General features: G+C 43.2%; 1 protein-coding gene across 1 annotated transcript; it reads right to left on the bottom strand.

Annotated features, from left to right (window-relative positions):
• Positions 1–910: 910 nt before the first annotated feature.
• On the bottom strand, positions 911–22728 carry zer1 (zyg-11 related, cell cycle regulator). The gene is made up of 18 exons (XM_066645952.1): positions 22608–22728; positions 21141–21395; positions 19628–19778; positions 17832–18059; positions 17487–17716; positions 14970–15143; positions 14662–14776; positions 14308–14454; positions 13432–13605; positions 12425–12640; positions 11984–12025; positions 11139–11258; positions 10543–10658; positions 10025–10213; positions 9833–9930; positions 8539–8641; positions 8104–8157; positions 911–965 (listed from the first exon to the last, which is right to left on the bottom strand). The coding sequence occupies exons 2-18, from the start codon at positions 21305–21307 to the stop codon at positions 956–958; spliced, it is 2334 nt and encodes a 777-aa protein (XP_066502049.1). The 5' UTR covers positions 21308–21395; positions 22608–22728; the 3' UTR covers positions 911–955.

The raw sequence follows: 22728 nt of genomic DNA, 5'->3' as shown, positions 1-22728 counted from the left end.
CAGCATCACTGTGTCAGACGGAGACATCATGTTACTGAAGCTCCAGGAATCTGTGGATGATATCACACCTGCAGTAGTTCCAGATGTTTCCTCATGTAATCATCCACCTGCGGGAAACATCCTACAGGTGGCAGGGCATGGATCAACATCTTCTGTCTATGGTAGCTATATCATTTATATTTCTATATTCCTGCCTTGTGCCCAATGATTCTGAATAGATTCTGGACCCACTGTGATCTGATCAGTACCAAGTGGCTACAGAAGATGAATGAATGGGTATTTATATGTACCTTAGATATCCACTATAATAGTCATACACACTGTAATCCAACACTGCTGTGAAGGAACAGCGTTGTCTCCTCCCTCAACATCCACAGCTGAAATGTCCATCGCTGTGGGTGTGTGTGTGTTCACTACACTGAATCACCAGCGTGTGCTTTTTTATTTATTTATTTTTTGACTGGAATTTAAATGATTATAACTTATTCACAGCAGTCCAGCAGTGCCAGTCCATCACAGGGCAACACACACTCACACATTCACTCACACCTATGGACACGTTTGCGTACAGCACTGCAATAATCGGGAAAATATTTGGCTGATCTCACGGTCTTTGTGTTTTTCAGGAAAAGTGGAGACGAATCTAAAGTGCCTGAATGTTTCGGTCGTCCCGTGTCCAAACCTGAAAAATACTGCGTTTGAAAAAGATAAACATGTCTTCTGCGGAGGAAACCTTCCAGGTCACCCTGTGATCGAGAGCTGTGCGGTATAGTGACTTTCATCAGTCTGTCTGTCTTTAACCTGCTGTGGTTGTGTGAGGTTTGCTGACTCTCTCTCTGTCTTTCTCTCTGTTAGGGGGATTCTGGAAGTGGTCTCCTGTTGAGGGGGCGTGAGGATGTGGTGTATGGGGTGCTGATTGGAGGACGTAGAGGTGGCTGTGCAGGACAAATAGTCTTTACAGACGTCTGTAAATACAGGAATTGGATTAAAACTGTCACAAACCTTTAATCTGACTGAAGCTGTTTTACTTACGTGGTGTCTCAGACCAGGACTAAGCCTTATGTGGTGTCTCAGACCAGGACTAAGCCTTATGTGGTGTCTCAGACCAGGACTAAGCCTTATGTGGTGTCTCAGACAATGACTAAGCCTTACGTGATATCTCAGACCAGGACTAAGCCTTATGTGGTGTCTCAGACCAGGACTAAGCCTTACGTGGTGTCTCAGACAATGACTAAGCCTTACGTGATATCTCAGACCAGGACTAAGCTTTACGTGGTGTCTCAGACCAGGACTAAGCCTTACGTGGTGTCTCAGACAATGACTAAGCCTTACGTGGTGTCTCAGACAATGACTAAGCCTTACGTGGTATCTCAGACCAGGACTAAGCTTTACGTGGTGTCTCAGACCAGGATTAAGCTTTACATGGTGTCTGAGACCAGGACTAAGCCTTACGTGGTGTCTTAGACCAGGACTAAGCCTTACGTGGTGTCTCAGACCAGGATTGAGCCTTACGTGGTGTCTCAGACCAGGACTAAGCCTTACGTGGTGTCTCAGACCAGGACTAAGCCTTACGTGGTATCTCAGACCAGGACTAAGCCTTACGTGGTGTCTCAGACCAGGATTGAGCCTTACGTGGTGTCTCAGACCAGGACTAAGCCTTACGTGGTGTCTCAGACCAGGATTGAGCCTTACGTGGTGTCTCAGACCAGGACTAAGCCTTACGTGGTGTCTCAGACAATGACTAAGCCTTACGTGGTATCTCAGACCAGGACTAAGCTTTACGTGGTGTCTCAGACCAGCACTAAGCCTTACGTGGTGTCTTAGACTAGGACTAAGCCTTACGTGGTGTCTGAGACCAGGATTAAGCCTTACGTGGTGTCTTAGACTAGGACTAAGCCTTACGTGGTGTCTCAGACCAGGATTGAGCCTTACGTGGTGTCTCAGACCAGGACTAAGCCTTACGTGGTGTCTCAGACCAGGACTAAGCCTTACGTGGTGTCTCAGACCAGGATTGAGCCTTACGTGGTGTCTCAGACCAGGACTAAGCCTTACGTGGTGTCTCAGACCAGGATTGAGCCTTACGTGGTGTCTCAGACCAGGATTGAGCCTTACGTGGTGTCTCAGACCAGGACTAAGCCTTACGTGGTGTCTCAGACCAGGACTAAGCCTTACGTGGTGTCTCAGACCAGGATTGAGCCTTACGTGGTGTCTCAGACCAAGATTGAGCCATACGTGGTGTCTCAGACCAGGACTGAGCCTTACGTGGTGTCTCAGACCAGGACTGAGCCTTACGTTGTGTTTCAGACCAGGACTAAGCCTAGTCCTGCACTACACAGCATTTTGAACTGTGATCTTCCATTGAAAGTAGGATACAGTTTAGGACTAGGCTTAATCCCTGTCTAGGAAACCACCCCTTAAACAATTAATTCAAATATTGCTTCATAATTGATGTCACCCAGCAATAAACACCTGATGAATCTTTTCTAGTTTTAATCATTTATTTGACTTTCGTTCACTATTTCTTCAGAAATCTCCAGGGATTCAGATGATGTTATTCCCACTTTTGCTGCAGCCACAGGCTCTACACTTCTAGAAAAAGTCTGGCACTACATGTAGGAACATTGCTGTGAACATCTGATGGCTTTCCGCCATGTAAACATAAATGAGGTCTGGTTCAGATGTTTGATGATTAGTTAGATTCGCTCCTTTAGTTCAGAGAACACAGGTCACTTCTTCACAGTGTACTGCTGGGGGGTTTATACCCTTCTAGCTGACACTTGGCATTTGGCACGGTTATTGTAGACTCATGTACAACTGCTCCGGAATGTTAGATTGTATTGGTCAATGCTTTTCTCTGCAAACTGTATTTGTGCAGCTGTTGAATGCATGTCCTCCTTCATTGATTAGAAGTGTCCACAAATTTTGAGACTGTAATGATGAGTCTTTATGATGTAATTTTCAGCCTCTGGGACACGGGGAAGGTATGGTGCCACTGCCACAATGCTCCAGGGTCTCTGCTTCCTGGGTTCATTGCTCACATCAGGTTACTGTCTGCAAGGGGTTTGTGTGTGTGAGAGAGAGAGAGACTGGGCGAGTGTGTATGGGATTAATTGTGATGGATTATCGCCCAGTCCAGGGTGTGTTCTGGCCTTGAACAGCTCCGGATCCATGACCCTTCTTGGAACTTGGGGAGGGGGTTATGTTTATTTTATTCATTTCATCAAATGAAACCGAATGGTGCCCTCTAGTGGAGGAGAGGGATCATTACACTCTTCTTCCATAAGGTGAACACACGGCCTTAGATAGGAGTGCCACAGTAAAAGTGAAAGTAACATCAAATCGGTGACAAAGGCACAAAAATAGCTTTGTTTTTCTGGCTGTGTGGCACTAAATATGAATAAATGAGTTAATGTAAAATAAACAAACAAAATAAAAAAACATTTTGGAAAGCTAGAGACCACAGTAAAACTGAAATACATTTTGAACTAATGTAGAGCATGCATTCAAATATCTGTAGATAACCCTCATAATGAAATAATAACCCAACATATGGTGCACTTTTATGCTAATACTTGTTTAATAATAATGATTGTGGTATTAAAAAGTGTATTAATTGAAACCCTACTGTATTTTGTCAATGTTGCGATTGTTTTCACACTTGTAACGCTGATGTAATACAATTTAGATGAGTTTCTATTGGTCAATACAAGGGACAGCAACTGTTTTTTAAAATTGTGTAAGAAAACTCACACAAATCCCCCCAGGAAACAAACACAACTAATATTTATTAATTTCTGCAACTGGATGGATTTAGGTGACTCTTATTTTGAAAAACATTAATTAGAACATTTCTTAGAGAAGGGCGGCACGGTGGCGGAGCAAGTAGTGTCGCAGTCACACAGCTCCAGGGGCCGAGAAGTTGTCGGTTCGATTCCCGCTCCGGGTGACTGTCTGTGAGGAGTGTGGTGTGTTCTCCCTGTGTCTGCGTGGGTTTCCTCCGGGTGACTGTCTGTGAAGAGTGTGGTGTGTTCTCCCTGTGTCTGCGTGGGTTTCCTCCGGGTGACTGTCTGTGAGGAGTGTGGTGTGTTCTCCCTGTGTCTGCGTGGGTTTCCTCCGGGTGACTGTCTGTGAGGAGTGTGGTGTGTTCTCTCTGTGTCTGCGTGGGTTTCCTCCGGGTGACTGTCTGTGAGGAGTGTGGTGTGTTCTCCCCGTGTCCGCGTGGGTTTCCTCCGGGTGACTGTCTGTGAGGAGTGTGGTGTGTTCTCCCTGTGTCTGCGTGGGTTTCCTCCGGGTGCTCCGGTTTCCTCCTACAGTCCAAAAACACACGTTGGTAGGTGGATTGGTGACTCAAAAGTGTCAGTAGGTGTGTGTGTATGTTGCCCTGTGAAGGACTGGCGCCCCCTCCAGAATGAATGAATGAATTTCTTAGAGGAGCTCACTTTGATGTAGCTACACATATCAATGCAATGAGTAAAAGACAACAACATCTGTAAATGTGTGGAGAAACATACAGCACTGTTGTGTTTTACTACACTTTTGTTTCATGCGTGAATGTTAATGAGGACACTACAGTTCTTAAAGAGACACACTGGAGCATCCACAGTACCCTCTGGTTTTTATTTATCTATTCACCCAAGTCCTACCAGTGACAAAAAATGTAATATCTGATTTACAAATCATTCATCAAGTTGTTCTTCTGGGAATTGTGTTAACCATTAGTTCCAAAAGGCTCTCCATATCAGTCTAAAACAGGTGTATCTCATGTACACAAACATTTAATTAGAATGGTCAGAGAGAACAGGAGTTAGAGGATAGGGCTTGAGAGAGTGTTGTTAAAGCAACAGTTTGCCCAAAGTTTTCAGTCCTTAACCCAAATGTACACAGTCATCCTCAACTTTGCTTTTTGCCCATTTTTATAGAAGAGCGTCAGAAAACACAAAGGTGTTCAACAAGGTTTGGACGCTGCTGGTGTACGTTAGGCTTGTGCGATATGGTGTGTTTAATATGATATGACACATTGTGCTGTGGGGCATATTTGTGTTGGGTTCTGATTGGGTAAAGGGGTGCTACTAACCACCCCGTGTGTGTATTAGAGACTTAGAGAAATCTAAATGAGAAGCTGTTCTTATTGAATTTTCTGGTTAAAAAAAGGTTAAAATTTTATAAATTTTGTTTTAATTTATTTTTTAAAGGAAAGTATGGATGATCAGGAAAAATCAATATCGCTTAAGCCTACTGTACACGAGTTTCCATTTGTCGCTAACATTACCATGCAAACAATAATAACCACCAGGCACCAAACAGGACTCAGCTGATCAGTTTTGATTAAGAGAAACTGTCATTTTTCATTCTGAGAACTATAACTTTAATCACAGCTTTCCGAGACTTGCTTTGGTGTTTTTGCCTTACCATACATTCCTACCTAACCAAGTGTGTCTTCAAAACACCCTCCACAACCTGCGCAGCCTAGTTACAACCAGGTTTAACTTAAACTGTGACTAGAAATGACAAAGGAGAATCACTTTGGACCTTTGGCTCCAAACAGAAATGACAAAAAGGAAATCCCTTGGTTGGTACAGTAGCTGAAGTGGAATAAATACGAGCTTAACACATAACAGAAAGTCTCTTCTGCTAATTAGGAATTAGAAATGAGATAAAAGTAAAAAAGCAAAAGGATGTTTTTCCACTTCTCGTTAAGGACACATCAATAAAGAATATTCTGTAACGGTCGCACTGATTTCAGGACTCATTATTGGTAGATTCAATTATTATTACACACCATTTCAAATGATGAGGGGAACAAACCAGAAGCCGTGACAAATATCGACTCACTGCTCAATAATATGTCATCGTTAACACACCGTCATCATCGTTAACATCCGTGGCAATTCATAAAGTATCACAAATCCACTGCAGTTTGAATCTGTTTAGGAAAACAACAGTACAGAAAAAGGCAAATAAAAATGTTCCTCCGTGGAATTAACCAAGAACGTCTAAACTAGCAGCATAACCTCAAACCTTCAGAGGTGCGATTTAAGGTTCGAGGTCCATGAAGAAGAACAACTCGATTTTTTTCATTTTCCAACAGCAACGTGAGCGTGAAGAGATGCAGAAGTGTGACAGAGCGAAAGTCAAGTGCTTTGCCTCCTCTCAAAGCATTACAGACTATTATTCCTGTGTTTAAGCATAGAACTAGTAACAATCTGATTCAACTCTCAAATCCCAGAGCATACAAACCATGAAGGATACAGACGAGTTCAATCTGCTTCCAGAAATGTCAAAGAAAAGGCAATAAAAATGATACAGACACAAAACAAGAAACTGATCATTACCGGCGAAGACCAAAGTCAGCCTCTGAAGCCTGTCCTTCTGTAGTTGGTGTCATGCCTATATTAGGAAGTCTGGGTCTAAGCAGCGTTTCTCTATGGGGTGGGGGGGACCCAAATATCCCCAACCAGATTTGTATTTGCTGTACGTATATTTGTGCTCCAAGTGTTCATGGATCTTATGAATTAAGAGCTAAGTTCAAAGATGTTTTGGCATTAGATGAGTGTAGAGGTGGGCGGCACGGTGGCGCAGCAGGTAGTGTCGCAGTCACACACAGCTCCAGGGGCCTGGAGGTTGTGGGTTCGATTCCTGCTCCAGGTGACTGTGAGGAGTGTGGTGTGTTCTCCCTGTGTCTGCGTGGGTTTCCTCCGGGTGCTCCGGTTTCCTCCCACAGTCCAAAAACACACGTTGGTAGGTGGATTGGTGACTCAAAATTGTCCGTAGGTGTGTGTGTGTTGCCCTGTGAAGGACTGGCGCCCCCTCCAGGGTGTATTCCCACCTAGCGCCCAATGATTCCAGGTAGACTCTGGACCCATCACGACCCTGAACTGGATAAGGGTTACAGATAATGAATGAATGAATGAGTGTAGAGGTGTTGACGTAATCATGCTTGCTTATAGCATGTAGCGTTGTGTCGTAACTGCCTCGTAATTCATTAATACTCAGGAGGAAAAACATACACAGAACCAAATATATTCAGTAGCTGAAAAACAGCATTCATTTTTCCTCATAGAGAAAACGTGCTCAGACTAGAATGTCCTAACATGGGTACAAGACCGAGTACAAGAAACATGACGACAAGGTCGATGGTGTTCATTCCCCTTAGTTTCCCTTGACTAAATCATGATGGCCAAATGAGCGTTCATCATAGGAGTGTTTTATAATTGTGTCATAAAAACATACATCAGGAAAAAAAATAATAATAAATGAGAGCATTCTTCCTAGTTATGTACATGAGCAGAAGTCTTAGGGTGCTTATCGAAGCGTCTAAGCCTCCATGGTGGCCTTAGAGTATGTTCTCCATTAACTAATCTGTAGCAAAGTCTTTCCACTTTAAACAGCAACGAAAATCCTCATTCATCAGCACCAACTTGTCCCCAACCTCAAGTGTGAGTGAATGGGTCATTCATAAAGAGTTCAGTCTGGTTTCTGAGCCACCGACACGATTGATCCAGTCCGTTCTGGGCTCCAAAATGTCTGAGACGAAGCCCACAACCACAACCATTGCTGTGCGCTTCAGTGAAGCTTATATAAGGTACTCCCACATAGACTTGCATTCTCCGCAGATGAGAGACAGCAGGCCATTTGCACTGAGTTTTGTTTTTTTTCTTTTTTGTCCTCTTTTCTGTACTCCATGTGAAAGAGGTGAAACCAAAAAAAACATTTGGTTTTTGTTCCTTATAATGACACACACACACTTGCTTTTTCTTTCACTCACTCACACACACACACACTTAAACCATACACATTTACACACATAAAAACAAAGGCATAACAAAACAACCACTCAAACCTATAATGAATGACACAAATACTGCTTATCATGTGCAACACAAATAAAACCGCAAACGAAACCATACACGCTCCTGTGCGACTGAACTTGTCCTAAAGTGAGCCGCAGGAGCTTAGAGAGAAAGAGAGAGAGAGAGAGAGAGTTGCCTTGCCACCCTGCTGCCAGAACACACACAACTGCAGTGAGGAGACGTGCACAAACATCCTGGGAAGGGTCTGCTGTCCACGCTCCTAAAAGGTGAGCTCATTGTCCTCAGTGTTTACCTGCTGGTGTCCATGGGATCCTCCTTAAAATTCTCACACTGCTCCATCACTTTACTGCAACAGTGAAGACAACAACAAAATAAGGATATAATCAAACAATGGCAAAGGCTTTTGGAAAGTAAATTACCCTGATCTCACAAGTCAATTATTGTTATTAACTGAAGGAATTCATTTGTCAAATGGAGCATATTCTATACTGTCTTAATAAAACTTATATGGCATGCTTTTGTCAAAATACCACAAGGATCAAACCCTGTTAAAAACCTGTTCATATCAGATATTAATACACTGCCAATATTGATACACAAACACAAAATGCAGATTCTGAATCTATATATTCTTAAGCATTAGTTAGAAATATAACTATAATAGAGCACTGTAATTCTAACTTGGAACTGCTGGGTGAAAATGTAAAGAGTATATGCAGATGTGTACCGTGCCATGTCCTTGGTCTCCTGATGAGAAGAGTCTAGCTCCATAACCTTCTCCAAAAGAGCAATGCCTCCCTCTTTTACTAATAATGGACAGTACTTGCCCGCTACAGACAGAGAGACAAGATCAGTGAAACCCTGCCCATAAATCAAGCTTCAACAAAGCTTAGCCAGGTTTAGCAGTGTTTAGAAACGGTTGTGACAACACTACCTGTAAAAGGTGCTCCACAAATTAAACTGACTATAAAAGAACAGTTACGATGATTCTATGGATTCCACAGGCTTGTTTCAAATGAGAAAGGCAAATGCAGAAAGCTGTTAACCTTTAAACTTTGTTTACATTACATTCCAAGAGCTTGACGATACGGCCAAAATTTATATCGCAATGTATTTCTTAATTCTGATTGAGACGATATAATTCCAATATCAATATGAATGTGTTTAAAGCAAGTGCGCTGAACTGACAGTGCCCTGTAATGAACGTCGGTCAGTGACAGATATTGAAAATAACGTATACTGAAATGTGTTATTCAAATCATATCAACTTTATTGAAACATTTTATATTGCAATATATTCATTCATCCATTATCTGTAACCCTTATCCAGTTCAGGGTCGTTGTGGGTCCAGAGCCTACCTGGAATCATTGGGCGCAAGGTGGGAATACACCCTGAAGGGGGCGCCAGTCCTTCACAGGGCAACACACACACTCACACATTCACTCACACCAGTGGACACTTTGGAGTCACCAATCCACCTACCAATGTGCGTTTTTGGACTGTGGAAGGAAACCGGACCCACGCAGACACAGGGAGAACACACCACACTCCTCACAGACAGTCACCCGGAGGAAACCCACGCAGACACAGGGAGAACACACCACACTCCTCAGAGACAGTTACCCGGAGGAAACCCACGCAGACACAGAGAGAACACACCACACTCCTCACAGACAGTCACCCGGAGGAAACCCACACAGACACAGGGAGAACACACCACACTCCTCACAGACAGTCACCCGGAGGAAACCCACACAGACACAGAGAGAACACACCACACTCCTCACAGACAGTCACCCGGAGGAAACCCAAGCAGACACAGGGAGAACACACCACACTCTTCACAGACAGTCACCCGGAGCGGGACTTGAACCCACAACCTCCAGGACCCTGGAGCTGTGTGACTATTGATATTAAATAATTTTATAAAAATTCATAGCCTGAAAAAAACACCTCACTGGCCAGTCACTTGAGACTAATGATGCCAATGTGTACAAAAAGTGTAAGAGTGTGAACTCACGATACACAGACACCAGGTTGTAGAGGGCCCAGGTTGCCCAGTGCTGACTGACTGGAGATATACTCTGAGGAAGGAGACGCAGAATGGGCTCAAATGACCTGTGAGAAGAGAAGAGCAAACTTTTATCACAACAGCTTGTATTATCAAAAATGGTCATGCATAACTGAAATATGGTTGCTGTTATTAAGGCACCTGTAGTTAATGTTTCGGCGTGAGCTCACGTCCCAGCTTTGGATGGCATCCCACATTTTGTCCATGACCCATTCTCTTTCAGGGTCTTCTACTGTCCACACATCGGGTCCATCGAACATGATATGTGACAGCACTCCACAGGCATTATATGACACCTCAATACCATCTGCCTTGCTGTCCAACAGGTTACTGACCACAGCAGAAATGTGGGATTTTAGAAAACAAGGTCTTTACTAGAAATAAGATGATAAAAATCACAGGATACTGACCCTTTTCAGTCTAACTTTGTTATTATCCAATTAATTCAAAATAATTTTACTTTACTGTAATTATACAGTACATATATTTCAATTCAGCGTTGTCATTTTACCTCTAGATATATATATATATATAAATCAATATTCACATACACATATAATGCTCACATAGTGTCAGATACTGTTCTGTGACAAATGTTAAACAGAAGCAGTTTAAAGCCTATGTAAATTTATAGAACTTTAGATTGAATGGAAATGTACCTAAAGACTGTGATGAACTGGCTGGTGAGTAGCTGAGGTCGGAGTGCTTTCACTTCCGCCACATTACCCAGCAGCCCCAGCATGTTACGATGCAACTCCTGTTTGTCTGGAAACTCCTGCGAATGAGAGACATATTAAACTATTAAATCAAGCAAGGGGAAGCCATCTGACATAGAATAACATTTAAAAATGCAATTTAAAAAACAAAATCCCATCTCCAAAGACTATTTATTTTTATTTTTAAGGTTTACTTATTTATTCGTTTGTTTTTGTGCAGCTTCTGTTTGAAAAACCACCTTCAAAGTCAAAACAGACCATTTCTACCTTCATGTCCCTGTTCATATGACGCCCAATTCCTCATATCATATCTCGAAAAGGACATTTATAGTTTCCCATAAACTTTAATCAAACGTCAGACATTTGCCCCACCTTTAAAACATCTTCTGATTTGTGAACAATCACCACACCACCACCAAACACTCAATTAACTCTTGATTTTAGAAGAAACACTGAGAAGTCATGACAAACCAGTAACACATAAAAGCACTTGATGAACACCGGGCTGCACTCTCTGTGTCTGTGCATCTGTCCCTCACCTGCAGACACTCCAGAAACAGGTCCATGCCATTGCAGTCGAGAAACATTTGGCAGTTGTCTGGTGTCTCGTCTGTGATGTTCCACAGGGCGCTCCATGAAAACTCCATTACCTGATCACACTGAGGAGGCAAGTCCAAAAGCCTGTCAGCGAGGTCAGCCCAAAATAACAGATACAATGACAGCTAAGATCTAATCCTACTAATCCAACTATCTTCTCCAGCTGCATTGTAACATTTGAATTATTCAAAATAATAATAATAAGTCAAAAACATAATCAATCAAACTTTATACGTAATGTTTAAGAACACACCTCACCAATTACAATCACCTAAACTGATCATTGGAAAATGAAACAAAGCACAGCATATTTACATCAAAACTGTATTCACTTTTAAATAAACACGTCACAGAGAGTCAGAAAACACATCAAGTCTATTTGAGATTTCTTAATAACTCGGTTGTTTAAGTCAAGTTTTGATAATATTAATGTGCAGCCTGGGCAATGCCGAATTGCAGGGATCAAGTTTTCATTAACTGAATGTTAAATTAGCCTTGCAGCTCCAGCACAGTATTCAGACACTGAACACTTGGACCAAACAGCTACATTTGACCCAAAAGAGAATACGATACAAACTCTTCATAGCGCTGATTTGAGAACTAAGCAAATTCACCATCAATAGAGTCCACAACAGGTCACATGTCCCAGAACTGGTACCACAACATTTCCACCGCATATAATCTGACTTTTCATGAATAAACATTTCTCTTTAGTGCAGGGAATGTGTTTGGATTGTTGTGGTGTTGCTGAAGTTAGTAAAAGCAAACATTTTGTGGCAATACTTACCATTTTGTCCTGCAGCTTCTTCTGTATTAAATTCAGCATGGTCTACAGAATAATGTGAGAGGACAGGAAAAACATATAAAGTATAACATGCAGGTATAAATATTAAGGGCAGCCACAGTGGTACTGTACCCTGAGCACATATTAAGCAGAGGGCAGAGGGGGGTGGTATTATTCTGAAGGCTGAAATACAGGAGGCACATTTTCACATTGAAGCTATTTAAGGCTGCCTTTCTGCCTTTAGCCAAGGGTGCCATATAAACTGTCATCAACTATGGATCTAGGAACCTACATGGTTAAAGTGTAGCTACGCTAACTACTAACAATCATTACAAAAATTAGAGCAATGTTTTAAAATTACAGAAAAACACCTTGGTCCACAGAAAAATAAAGAACACATAATTGAAGTGTTGTTAGATTAAATATTGTTTACTGTAACTTCACCTTAACGAAACCCATCTTCCCAACAGCCTCTTTGTGATCATTGTCCACTTGGCAGACCAAGGCATTGCAGAGATGCACAGCGATCCTCTGGATGGACTCGTCCTGTCGTGCAGGCTCCAGGATCTTCAGGAGCAGCAGATTAACCCGATGGTACTGAAACTCCAGCTCCTCAGGAATACTGAAGTTACACAGAGTTAGACAACAGTTCCTCTGGACCTAGAAAAAGAAAAAAAAAAACCACACACAAACAGACACACACAGAGTGAGAGAGTTAGGAGAAACAATTCATTTAAAAATAACTGGAAATCTTTAGTCAAATAAGACATACTAGAGGCAAACTGGAAGCACATCTGGTGTTTGAAGTATCATATCTGAACCACTCTCACACATTGAATCGGCCAGTCCGAACAGAAAACATAAGGAGAGTGACATTTAAAGGGAATGGTCAGAGGACTGTAGTAAAAACACTTTATAAAATTCAGATGTTTCCTCACCATTTGTTTCTTTCCAATCTGTTTACACTGGAAACCAGTCTGATGTGTTTACAAAGCCCCAGTGTCAGTAAACGAGTAAAAAAACAAAGCGGCTTGGTCAGACATGCTATGCTTTTTCAACCTCCAAACCTCATGAAAGGAGGAGAGGATATTCTTTATTCCTGCTCCAAAAGTGGGTAATATTGACTTATTTTTGCTGTTTCAGATTATTTAGGTAGGAACCCACTCCCACTTTTGTAGGATGAGAACAGAGAAAGGGTCTGTGGTCACCACCTGCAGAACCACTCCTTTATAGGGGTTGTCTTGCTAATTGCCTCTCATTTCCACCTGTTTTCTGTTCCACTGGTATAACAGCAGGTGAAATTGATTCACAATCGGTGTTGCTTCCTAACGGGACAGGTTGATTTCACAGAAGTGTGCCTGACTTGGAGTTACATTGTGTTGTTTAAGTGTTCCCTTTATTTTTTTGAGCAGTGTATATATGGCTCATTCCCCTTTGTGCGTTTTGCTCACCGTGACTTCCTGGTATTGCTCCATGCCGTTGAGAACGACCTCAATGACTTGCCGGCGCAGCCGTACACTCTGATCATTCCGATACTCAGTGTTGGTCAGGTAGAAAAGAGCAGCACTTCCTGTCACTTGGATACTTTTATCATACTTATGACACTTAAGAGCTGCTATTACCAACTGGGGAGACGGGAACAGAGAGACAGAGGAAGAGACATAGATTTATATATAATATATAAACATTATATTGGCGTAACTGAGACACATATAACCCCTATGATACAATGAAAAGAAGCAGTCTGGTGCTGTTGTAAGCCTCTTGCTTGTTAGTAACCTTAGCCATGCTACAATAGCTAGCGCTGTATGTGTATCATTAGCCTCCCTGAAATGTCTGAATGTTTGACGATATTAAGCATTTTAAATGGGTAAAACACCTAAAATCACTCAAAAACACTCACTGCTCATGTGCACACACACACACATACACACATTCTTCTGTGTGTTTACTCGTGATACTTGAGAAACTAGTTTAGTATTGTAACATTGTCTGTGTATAAATGCGGGGTTTATACAGCTTGTTCGAGTGCTGTATCCTGGTGTGTGTGTGTGTGTGTGTGTGTGTGTGTGTGTGTGTTTGGGGGGCAGTGCTTCACTATCTGTAGAGTTCGGAGCAGCTGGCTGTACTGTTGTATACTCGACTGTGTGTGTGTTCTTGTAGTACTCGGAGAAGCAGGATGCAGTGTTGTAACCTGGTCTGCGCAGTGTGTGTGTGTGTGTGTGTGTGTGTGTGTGTGTGTGTACCTGTAGTGCTCTGAGCAGCTGGTTGCAGTGTTGTAACCTGGTCTGTGCAGTGTGTGTGTGTGTGTGTGTGTGTGTGTGTACCTGTAGTGCTCTGAGCAGCTGGTTGCAGTGTTGTATCCTGGCGATGTCAAACAGCTGGTTGATGGCTCTATGGGCCAGTTCAGGGCGGTACTCAGTGTAAGCTTCTATAGCATTTAGCACCTGCTCCTCATTCTTAGAACCAGTGACCTGCACAAATATAAAACACACGAAACTGTAAAACAGACCCATATTACACCACTAAAAAAACCCATAAACACAAACACAAGAAAAGCTGTACGAATATGAGAATCAAATACTTTTATTAAATTAATAATCACAACAAGAATCTACTCATCTATTTATCAGATAAAGTGCTTTATTTACTGTGAAAAAGATCTAGTCAGTGAGCTCTACCTTGTATGCGGGGATGTGTGTGACGTTACAGAGCGTGGTGTTGTATAGCCCCAAAAACTGTAGTGGCCTTTTCAGCTCCTGGAAGGGGTAGATACTGCTCTTACATGGCTCAATGCTGAAAGAAAAGGAAAGAAAGAGAAATTACAAAAGTCATCTTCATAGAAAATAACTTCTCCCTTATCCCTGGATTAAATTTGAAGCTCGTTTGTCTATAGTTTTTGTTTCTACACGTTTCACTCCACTCTCAGTCACAAAATATTATACACTTCCTGATTTTGATTAATTCCTCTCTGAATAATTCACTTTACCAGGGGCGTCCCATGGCCTCCTCAAACTGTGGCACAGTGCAGTTGTCCAGCATGATGTGACCAGAGATGTCCAGAGAGACCAGGTTCCCTACACTCTGCACGATGCTTGTCAGGATCTTCCTCGTCATTTTAAACTTGGAGTTGCGGTGGTTCTCTCGGGAGATATCTAAGTGCCTGCGGATGCAAAGAGTATATGTATCTGTTATAGTACAAATAATGAAATACACACTATTTTTCAAAAGTTTCAAATGACTTGTCATAGTAATAATTATATATAATGACAGTCTGTGCTCATTTCCGTGGCCCAGGGCCTCGGTTTAGACCTGGACAGAGTGGCGGTAGCCTATTCATAAATAAATAAGGTTTATGGAGTGTCTTTGGTGGTCATGGCAGTAGACAATAACTGTAGATAATCAGGTTAATATGGCAACAGCTTAATTGAATTATATCAATCACACAGTTTGTTTACACTCCAGTTCAATACAGAGAGCAGAGGGATGTGAGAGTGAGGTGGAGGAGAAGGAGCAGTTTATGGTCATTCTTCTTGCAACCAATGTGTCGTAGATGTTCCCAAAACACGGCATTAATCCAAACAAGCAATTTGAAGCATTACTATGAGACAAAGGATATATTTTGTGGTTTGGACATTTCCAGGGACAAAAAACTTTAACATTTATATAAAGAATTTAATAAATGGTATTTATTTTAGGTTTTGTATGTAATACTTCAAGTATTTTGAAATCACAAAGTTTTTTAAATAATATATATTAACCATGGGGCAGCACGGTGGCGCAGCAGGTTAGTGTCGCAGTCACACAGCTCCAGGGACCTGGAGGTTGTGGGTTCGAGTCCCGCTCCGGGTGACTGTCTGTGAGGAGTGTGGTGTGTTCTCCCTGTGTCTGCGTGGGTTTCCTCTGGGTGACTGTCTGTGAGGAGTGTGGTGTGTTCTCCCTGTGTCTGCGTGGGTTTCCTCCGGGTGACTGTCTGTGAGGAGTGTGGTGTGTTCTCCCTGTGTCTGCATGGGTTTCCTCCGGGTGACTGTCTGTGAGGAGTGTGGTGTGTTCTCCCTGTGTCTGTGTGGGTTTCCTCCGGGTGATTGCCTGTGAGAAGTGTGGTGTGTTCTCCCTGTGTCTGCATGGGTTTCCTCCGGGTGACTGTCTGTGAGGAGTGTGGTGTGTTCTCCCTGTGTCTGCGTGGGTTTCCTCCGGGTGACTGTCTGTGAGGAGTGTGGTGTGTTCTCCCTGTGTCTGCGTGGGTTTCCTCCGGGTGACTGTCTGTGAGGAGTGTGGTGTGTTCTCCCTGTGTCTGCATGGGTTTCCTCCGGGTGACTGTCTGTGAGGAGTGTGGTGTGTTCTCCCTGTGTCTGTGTGGGTTTCCTCCGGGTGATTGCCTGTGAGAAGTGTGGTGTGTTCTCCCTGTGTCTGTGTGGGTTTCCTCCGGGTGATTGTCTGTGAGGAGTGTGGTGTGTTCTCTCTGTGTCTGCGTGGGTTTCCTCTGGGCGACTGTCTGTGAGGAGTGTGGTGTGTTCTCTCTGTGTCTGCGTGGGTTTCCTCTGGGTGACTGTCTGTGAGGAGTGTGGTGTGTTCTCCCTGTGTCTGTGTGGGTTTCCTCCGGGTGATTGTCTGTGAGGAGTGTGGTGCGTTCTCCCTGTGTCTGCTTGGGTTTCCTCTGGGTGACTGTCTGTGAGGAGTTGGTGTGTTCTCCCTGTGTCTGCGTGGGTTTCCTCTAGGTGGCTGTCTGTGAGGAGTGTGGTGTGTTCTCCCTGTGTCTGTGTGGGTTTCCTCCGGGTGATTGTCTGTGAGGAGTGTGGTGTGTTCTCCCTGTGTCTGCGTGGGTTTCCTCTGGGTGACTGTCTGTGAGGAGTTGGTGTGTTCTCCCTGTGTCTGCATGGGTTTCCTCCAAGTGACTGACTGTGAGGAGTGTGGTGTGTTCTCCCTGTGTCTGTGTGGGTTTCCTCCGGGTGATTGTCTGTGAGGAGTGTGGTGTGTTCTCCCTGTGTCTGCTTGGGTTTCCTCTGGGTGACTGTCTGTGAGGAGTTGGTGTGTTCTCCCTGTGTCTGCGTGGGTTTCCTCCGGGTGACTGTCTGTGAGGAGTTGGTGTGTTCTCCCTGTGTCTGCATGGGTTTCCTCCAAATGACTGACTGTGAGGAGTGTGGTGCGTTCTCCCTGTGTCTGCGTGGGTTTCCTCCAGGTGAATGTCTGTGAGGAGTGTGGTGTGTTCTCCGGGTGCTCCGGTTTCCTCCCACAGTCCAAAAACTCCTTGCGCCCAATGATTCCAGGTAGACTCTGGACCCACCGTGACCCTGAACTGGATAAGCGCTTACAGATAATGAATGAATGAATATATTAACCATGTATTTACAGTATGCTTTGTTAAATTTTTCGCCTCAGGACTTCCCATTGCTTCATCATGCAGTTATTAAAATCAGTGAAGTCACACAAATGAAAGATATGAGAATTTCGAACCCTACTAGTTGTATTAATGGAAATCTGTGATTCCAGTTTGTCTCAGGCTGACCTTAGTTGGCTCAGCTGGATGATGGTGCTGATGAGTTCCTCTGACAGGTCGACATTGTAGAGCACCAGAGAGGCCAGTCTCTCCCTCCACTGAGCTAAGAACGCGGGCCGGGGCAAATAAACTCCAGACAAGTCCAGAGAGGTGAGGGCAGGGAGGGTCTGCAGGAGAGCTTCAGCGTCCACCTCCATTGGCAATCCACCAAGATTCAGTAACCTCAGCCTGTTAAAGCCCTGGAAACACAGGAGAACATCTCTGATAACAGAAGACCCAGCCAATAAGATTTTAACAACCTACTTCACAAAACTGGCTCCAGATTAATCAACACATGCGTTTGTATATCTCTACCTGAAAGGTGAAATCCGAGTCGACGGCATGCCTGGGTGGGCGCTCTTCTTCGTCGTCGTCGTCGTCGTCGTCCTCCTCGCAGGCCAGCGGAGCTGCTCCTTTGCGGAAGAAGATGTTTGCACAGCCAAAGAGGCTGAGGGACACCAGTGTATGTCTGAAACTGCAGAGTGTCCGGAGGCTGCGAGCACTCAGATTATCACAGGACGTCAGGTGGAGCTCTATCAGGTCCTGGAATTATTGTAATTTACATATATTAAATAAATACCAACACATGTAGAATCATGCAGAGTTAGACTTGGCAAAAGAGTGTGGCAAAAGATGCTGGTTGTTCCCAGTAACTGGCTGTAACACAGTACAAACACTGATTGCTAAGGGTCTTGTCTCTAAAACAGTATCGCAAATTTCAACAGTAGAGTAATTTTTAATAAACAACATATCAAAGTCCTACATTTTTGATTAGCATCGCTTGCTAGCCAAAGCAATTCCTGATATAAGTATCAACAGAGTGAGACGGTTAAGGAGAGCACGAACAATCCGAGCAGGTAAATCAGGAATGTGCAGTGTGTCAAGGGCATTACATTATCTCCTCCATATAAAGATAAGAACACAGCATCAGACAGTTTCACATTTACACCCTCTCTCTCACACAATCACACACACAAACTAACTACCTACAGTAAAGTACACTGTCTACTGATCTTTTTGTTCAAATGAGCTCAGTTTTCCCACTTTCAGAAATAAGTGAAGCATCATTCTACCCATTACTCTATGTTCATTTGTCTGTGTACCTGTGTATGAAAGTATGAAATTGAAATAAAAACTATTACTGCCATTTTCGTTGCCGACAGGAAAACTGGCCCAATATTCCTCCTGTGCTCAACTAGTCACAGCTGTATTTTTGGCGTCTTAACATTCTGAATGTTCCAGTGAATGAATTAGAAATCTGTACAACAAAAGATAAAAAAGACAGCCCAACCAAAAGCAAGCTAATATGGCATACTGTGGTATGAAGTTTAATGCTGCCATGCACTACAAGTCCAGTATCAGAATCTCTGTTTTCAGTAATAAAATAATAATAATTTTGCAATTAAATAAAAAACAATGGTATAAGATGATCCTGCGCAACATCAAAGTTCTCAAATAAGTAGTATGACTTTAAGGGAAGAAAATGAAAAAAAAAAAAAGTTTGATGTGTTCGAAATGATGCTGTAAAATACCTGAAATAATTTAAATGAGATACAGCTTATAGTTAGGCTGTAAGAGAGAGAGAGAGAGAGAGAGAGAGAGAGAGAGAGAGAGAGAGAGAGAGAGCACACGAGAGAGAGAGAGCGCGAGAGAGAGAGCACAAGAGAGAGAGAGCACAAGAGAGAGAGAGCACAAGAGAGAGAGAGAGAGAGAGAGAGAGAGAGAGAGCAAAAGCAAGAGCGAGACAGCGAGAGAGAGAGAGAGACAGCGAGAGAGAGATAAGAATGAGGACAGAATGTCTCATGCCAAAATAGAGACAGTTGATGCAGAAAACCAAACATAAAGAGAATAACGGACAGTGCATTTTTTGATCATTCTTCCACCTGCTGCTTCTAAACCAGTGGGTTGTACATGTTCCAAAACAGGGCATTAATCAATGGCAGCAATGTTAACTTAATACAGATTAATAAAGTAATTACATAGAACCATACTCCTAAGCTTGGATGCACCACAGCGTATGTTATAGCATTACCACGCTAGTCCCTCAACAGCAGCTACCAAAGTCACTGCCTTTAGCAGCTCCTCCATCTTTGTTGTTCATGTGTCCCCACCTGTTTTGCAATGGCTTCCAGGTCTCTATCTCGCACAAAGTCCTCCCTGAGCTGAAGCCGGGTCAGCCTGGTGCTGCGGGGGTCAGAGAAAAGCTGGAAGAATCCATCCTGAGGCTCAAAGTTACTGTCTGTGTGAACAAGCTCCATGTACCTGAACAAGAGGGTAAGAAACAAAAAAACATTGAGATAATCAAGAGCTGTAGTCTCTGACATCTGCCATTTCCAATAGTGTGTATATTTTTGTCTAAATTAAATCTGATCACTCATGACAAATGTTAATGGTACCATAAGTAATTTGATTAATTAGAGTTCCACAAGTGATTTTCCTTATTTCATATATTTTCTTTTGTTTATCCCTGAGTTTTTACCAAATTATTAGTCGACTCCAACTCCCATTGTCAGTGAATCTCCTCTGACCGCATGCTGTGGAACCAACCTCAGGAGAGTGAAGGGGAATTTGTTTCCCTCCGATACACAAGGCCAGCCCACCACGTCTTTTCAAACTACCACTAAAGCAAACTGCCCAGATCTGTCACATTAGCTGACAGACTGTGAGCACGGAGATATAGGGTGATGAAAGGTCCTCTAGGACTCCTGACCTTGGACAGCTGAAGCATTACTGGGGATCCAGCCAATTATCTCATGGTGATGGGGCCAATGCTTACACCACTGGTCCACTCTAAAGCACCCAAGATGAGTTTTTTTTAAGGTTTTGATATAAGTGATGGAGCGGGAGATTGACAGGCGGAACAGTGCAGTGTCTGCAGTAATGCGGGCTCGGTATTGGTCCGTTGTGGTGAAGAGAGAGCTGAGAAGAAAAGCAAAGCTCTCGATCTACCGTTCAATCTACGTCCCGACCCTCACCTATGGTCACGAGCTTTGGGTAGTGACCGAAAGAACGAGATCACGGGTACAAGCGGCTGAAATGAGTTTTCTCCACAGGGCATCGGGACTCTCCCTTAGAGACAGGGTTAGGAGCTCGGACGTCCGGGAGAGACTCAGAGTGGACAGGAGCCAGTTGAGGTGGTTCGGGCGTCAGGTCCTGACGCCTTTCTGGAGAGGTGTTCCGGGCATGTCCAATGGGGAGGAGGCCCCGGGGAAGACCCAGAACACGCTGGAGAGACTACATGTCTCGACTGGCCTGGGAACGCCTCGGTATACCCCCAGAGGAGCTGGAGGCGGTGGCTGGGGAGAAGGAGGTCTGAGTTTCTTTGCTCCGACTGCTTCCCCCGCGACTCGGACCCGGATAAGCAGTGGATAATGGATGGATGGAGTGATGGAACAAGTCAAAGTTTGTTGCATTATTATCATAAAATAACGTGGGGAATCAATGGATTCATATGCAATGTTAGCATATTTTTCTAATAACAGTGCAGGCTAATTTTAAGTCACATTATTACCATATTACTGATCCACAAATTTGTACTGCATTCCTACAGCACCATACATCCTTACCCCAGCCCTTCAGTTAAACTAATAATTCTCATAGTGATTTCCCACTATATGTACATACACGTTGACAAGCTTATCGCAGATTTCGCTGGGCAGGAACACGTCTGGACGCAGACAGAGCTTGTTCCGGTCCCCTGTGTAGCACATGGTTCTTCTGAGGTTCTTTAGACAGAAGACCGTGCACAGAGCCATGAGGCTGTCCGGGTTGTCCCCTGCTCTCGCTGCCATGGTGGAACACCCTTTACTCTCTCGGGTCAAACACCAGAGCACCGCAGGGGGGCTCAATGTCTCAGGCTTCAGGCATCAGGACAAATGTCTGTGGATCAAAACAAGAAACAGAAAAGCTTGAGAAGATACACTTAGAGCAGCGTTACACCGAAATGTAACATAGGAAAAAATTGACAGTTACAAATGCAGTAAATGAATTAAATGTAGGGTTTATTGTAGATTAAATCTTGTTACATCAGAGTACAATAAATACATAATCCAAGCAGTCGGAAATATCACACTGGTCTAATCTAATCTAGCAAATATCTGCATCCCTGTACAAGACATATTTATTTGTCTGTGAATAAAACACAAAATTAAAATGCTTTTGCTACTATTTGCCTAGTTTTCTAAACCTTTTTCTTGTCCTTATCACATTTCTTTCAGTTTGATTGCGGAAGGATGTAAAGTGCCTTATTAACAAAACTGTTGATATTATTAACAGCTTCCCAGATGTGATCGACCAAACCAACAGATCTCCATCACACACTTTGCCTTCTCCCTACTCAGATATACACAGACATCCATCCATCCATTATCTGTAACCGCTTATCCAATTTAGGGTCGCGGGGGGTCCAGAGCCTACCTGGAATCATCGGGCGCAAGGCGTATACACAGACATAAGACACTGAAATAGCCCGAGGCTAATGATAGACTGTGTATAAATGTTGATTTCTGACACGGTGAGGCTAGTGTGGAGGTACTGTAATTAACGACGTCTCCTTCCTCAACCGTCATATTTGAAAATCAGCCATCATTTAAGATTAAAATATTAAACGTTAATATAATGAGGATTAATGTTTTGTCTTTCTACAAGCTTATTTCAGAGATTCTAACGTTTATTATGTTAAGTGTTGAGTTACGAGGCTTTAAGTTGTCTCCTCCTTCGCTCAGCTCCTTCATCGAATTTTCCGTTCCACCTTAAATAAAGAAGCAGTTACATTCTAGCGCCGTCGGTGCTAGAACGTATATTCTGCCTAAATTAAGGTGGAACGGAAAATTCGATCCAGGACCTGGGCAAATGAAGAGACTTCAGTTTGTAGCTTTTTTAAAAACACCGTTAACATAAGTAAGAAAGAACTAAGGGGCTAAAAGTCTTCTTTAACCCCATAACAACCACCTGACAAGATCCAATGTCGACGTTAACGTGAAATATAACGTTTGTCCCAGTGCTAAGGCTAACGCTAAAGAAAGTCGAGCTGAATCTGAAACTCAAACTCTTCTTGAAAAGCTCCGACAGCCACAAAAACACACAGTTTACCAGGACGCAGCGAAGGGTGGCTGCGTCTACAACGGTTCACCTTCCTCGATGATAATTTTAGGATGTTTCGCTCCAATTTCTCAGGATGTTTGGATTAATATTATATTTATTATTATTATTA

The sequence above is a fragment of the Hoplias malabaricus genome, chromosome 15 (genome assembly GCF_029633855.1).
Source record: "Hoplias malabaricus isolate fHopMal1 chromosome 15, fHopMal1.hap1, whole genome shotgun sequence".
Lineage (NCBI taxonomy): Eukaryota > Metazoa > Chordata > Actinopteri > Characiformes > Erythrinidae > Hoplias > Hoplias malabaricus.
The sequence above is the reverse complement of the archived record's forward strand: the minus strand, read 5'-3'. Positions and strand labels throughout refer to the sequence as shown.

Bases quoted from the DNA above. Each gene is read 5' to 3' on its own strand.
- zer1 (XM_066645952.1), bottom strand. From the start codon at position 21,307: ATGGCAGCGAGAGCAGGGGACAACCCGGACAGCCTCATGGCTCTGTGC. The intron at 18,060-19,627 runs GTGGGGACACAT...CAATAATTCCAG, and splicing joins TGGAAGCCATTGCAAAACAG to GACCTGATAGAGCTCCACCT. The intron at 8,642-9,832 runs GTGAGTTCACAC...CTCTGTCTGTAG, and splicing joins CAACCTGGTGTCTGTGTATC to CGGGCAAGTACTGTCCATTA.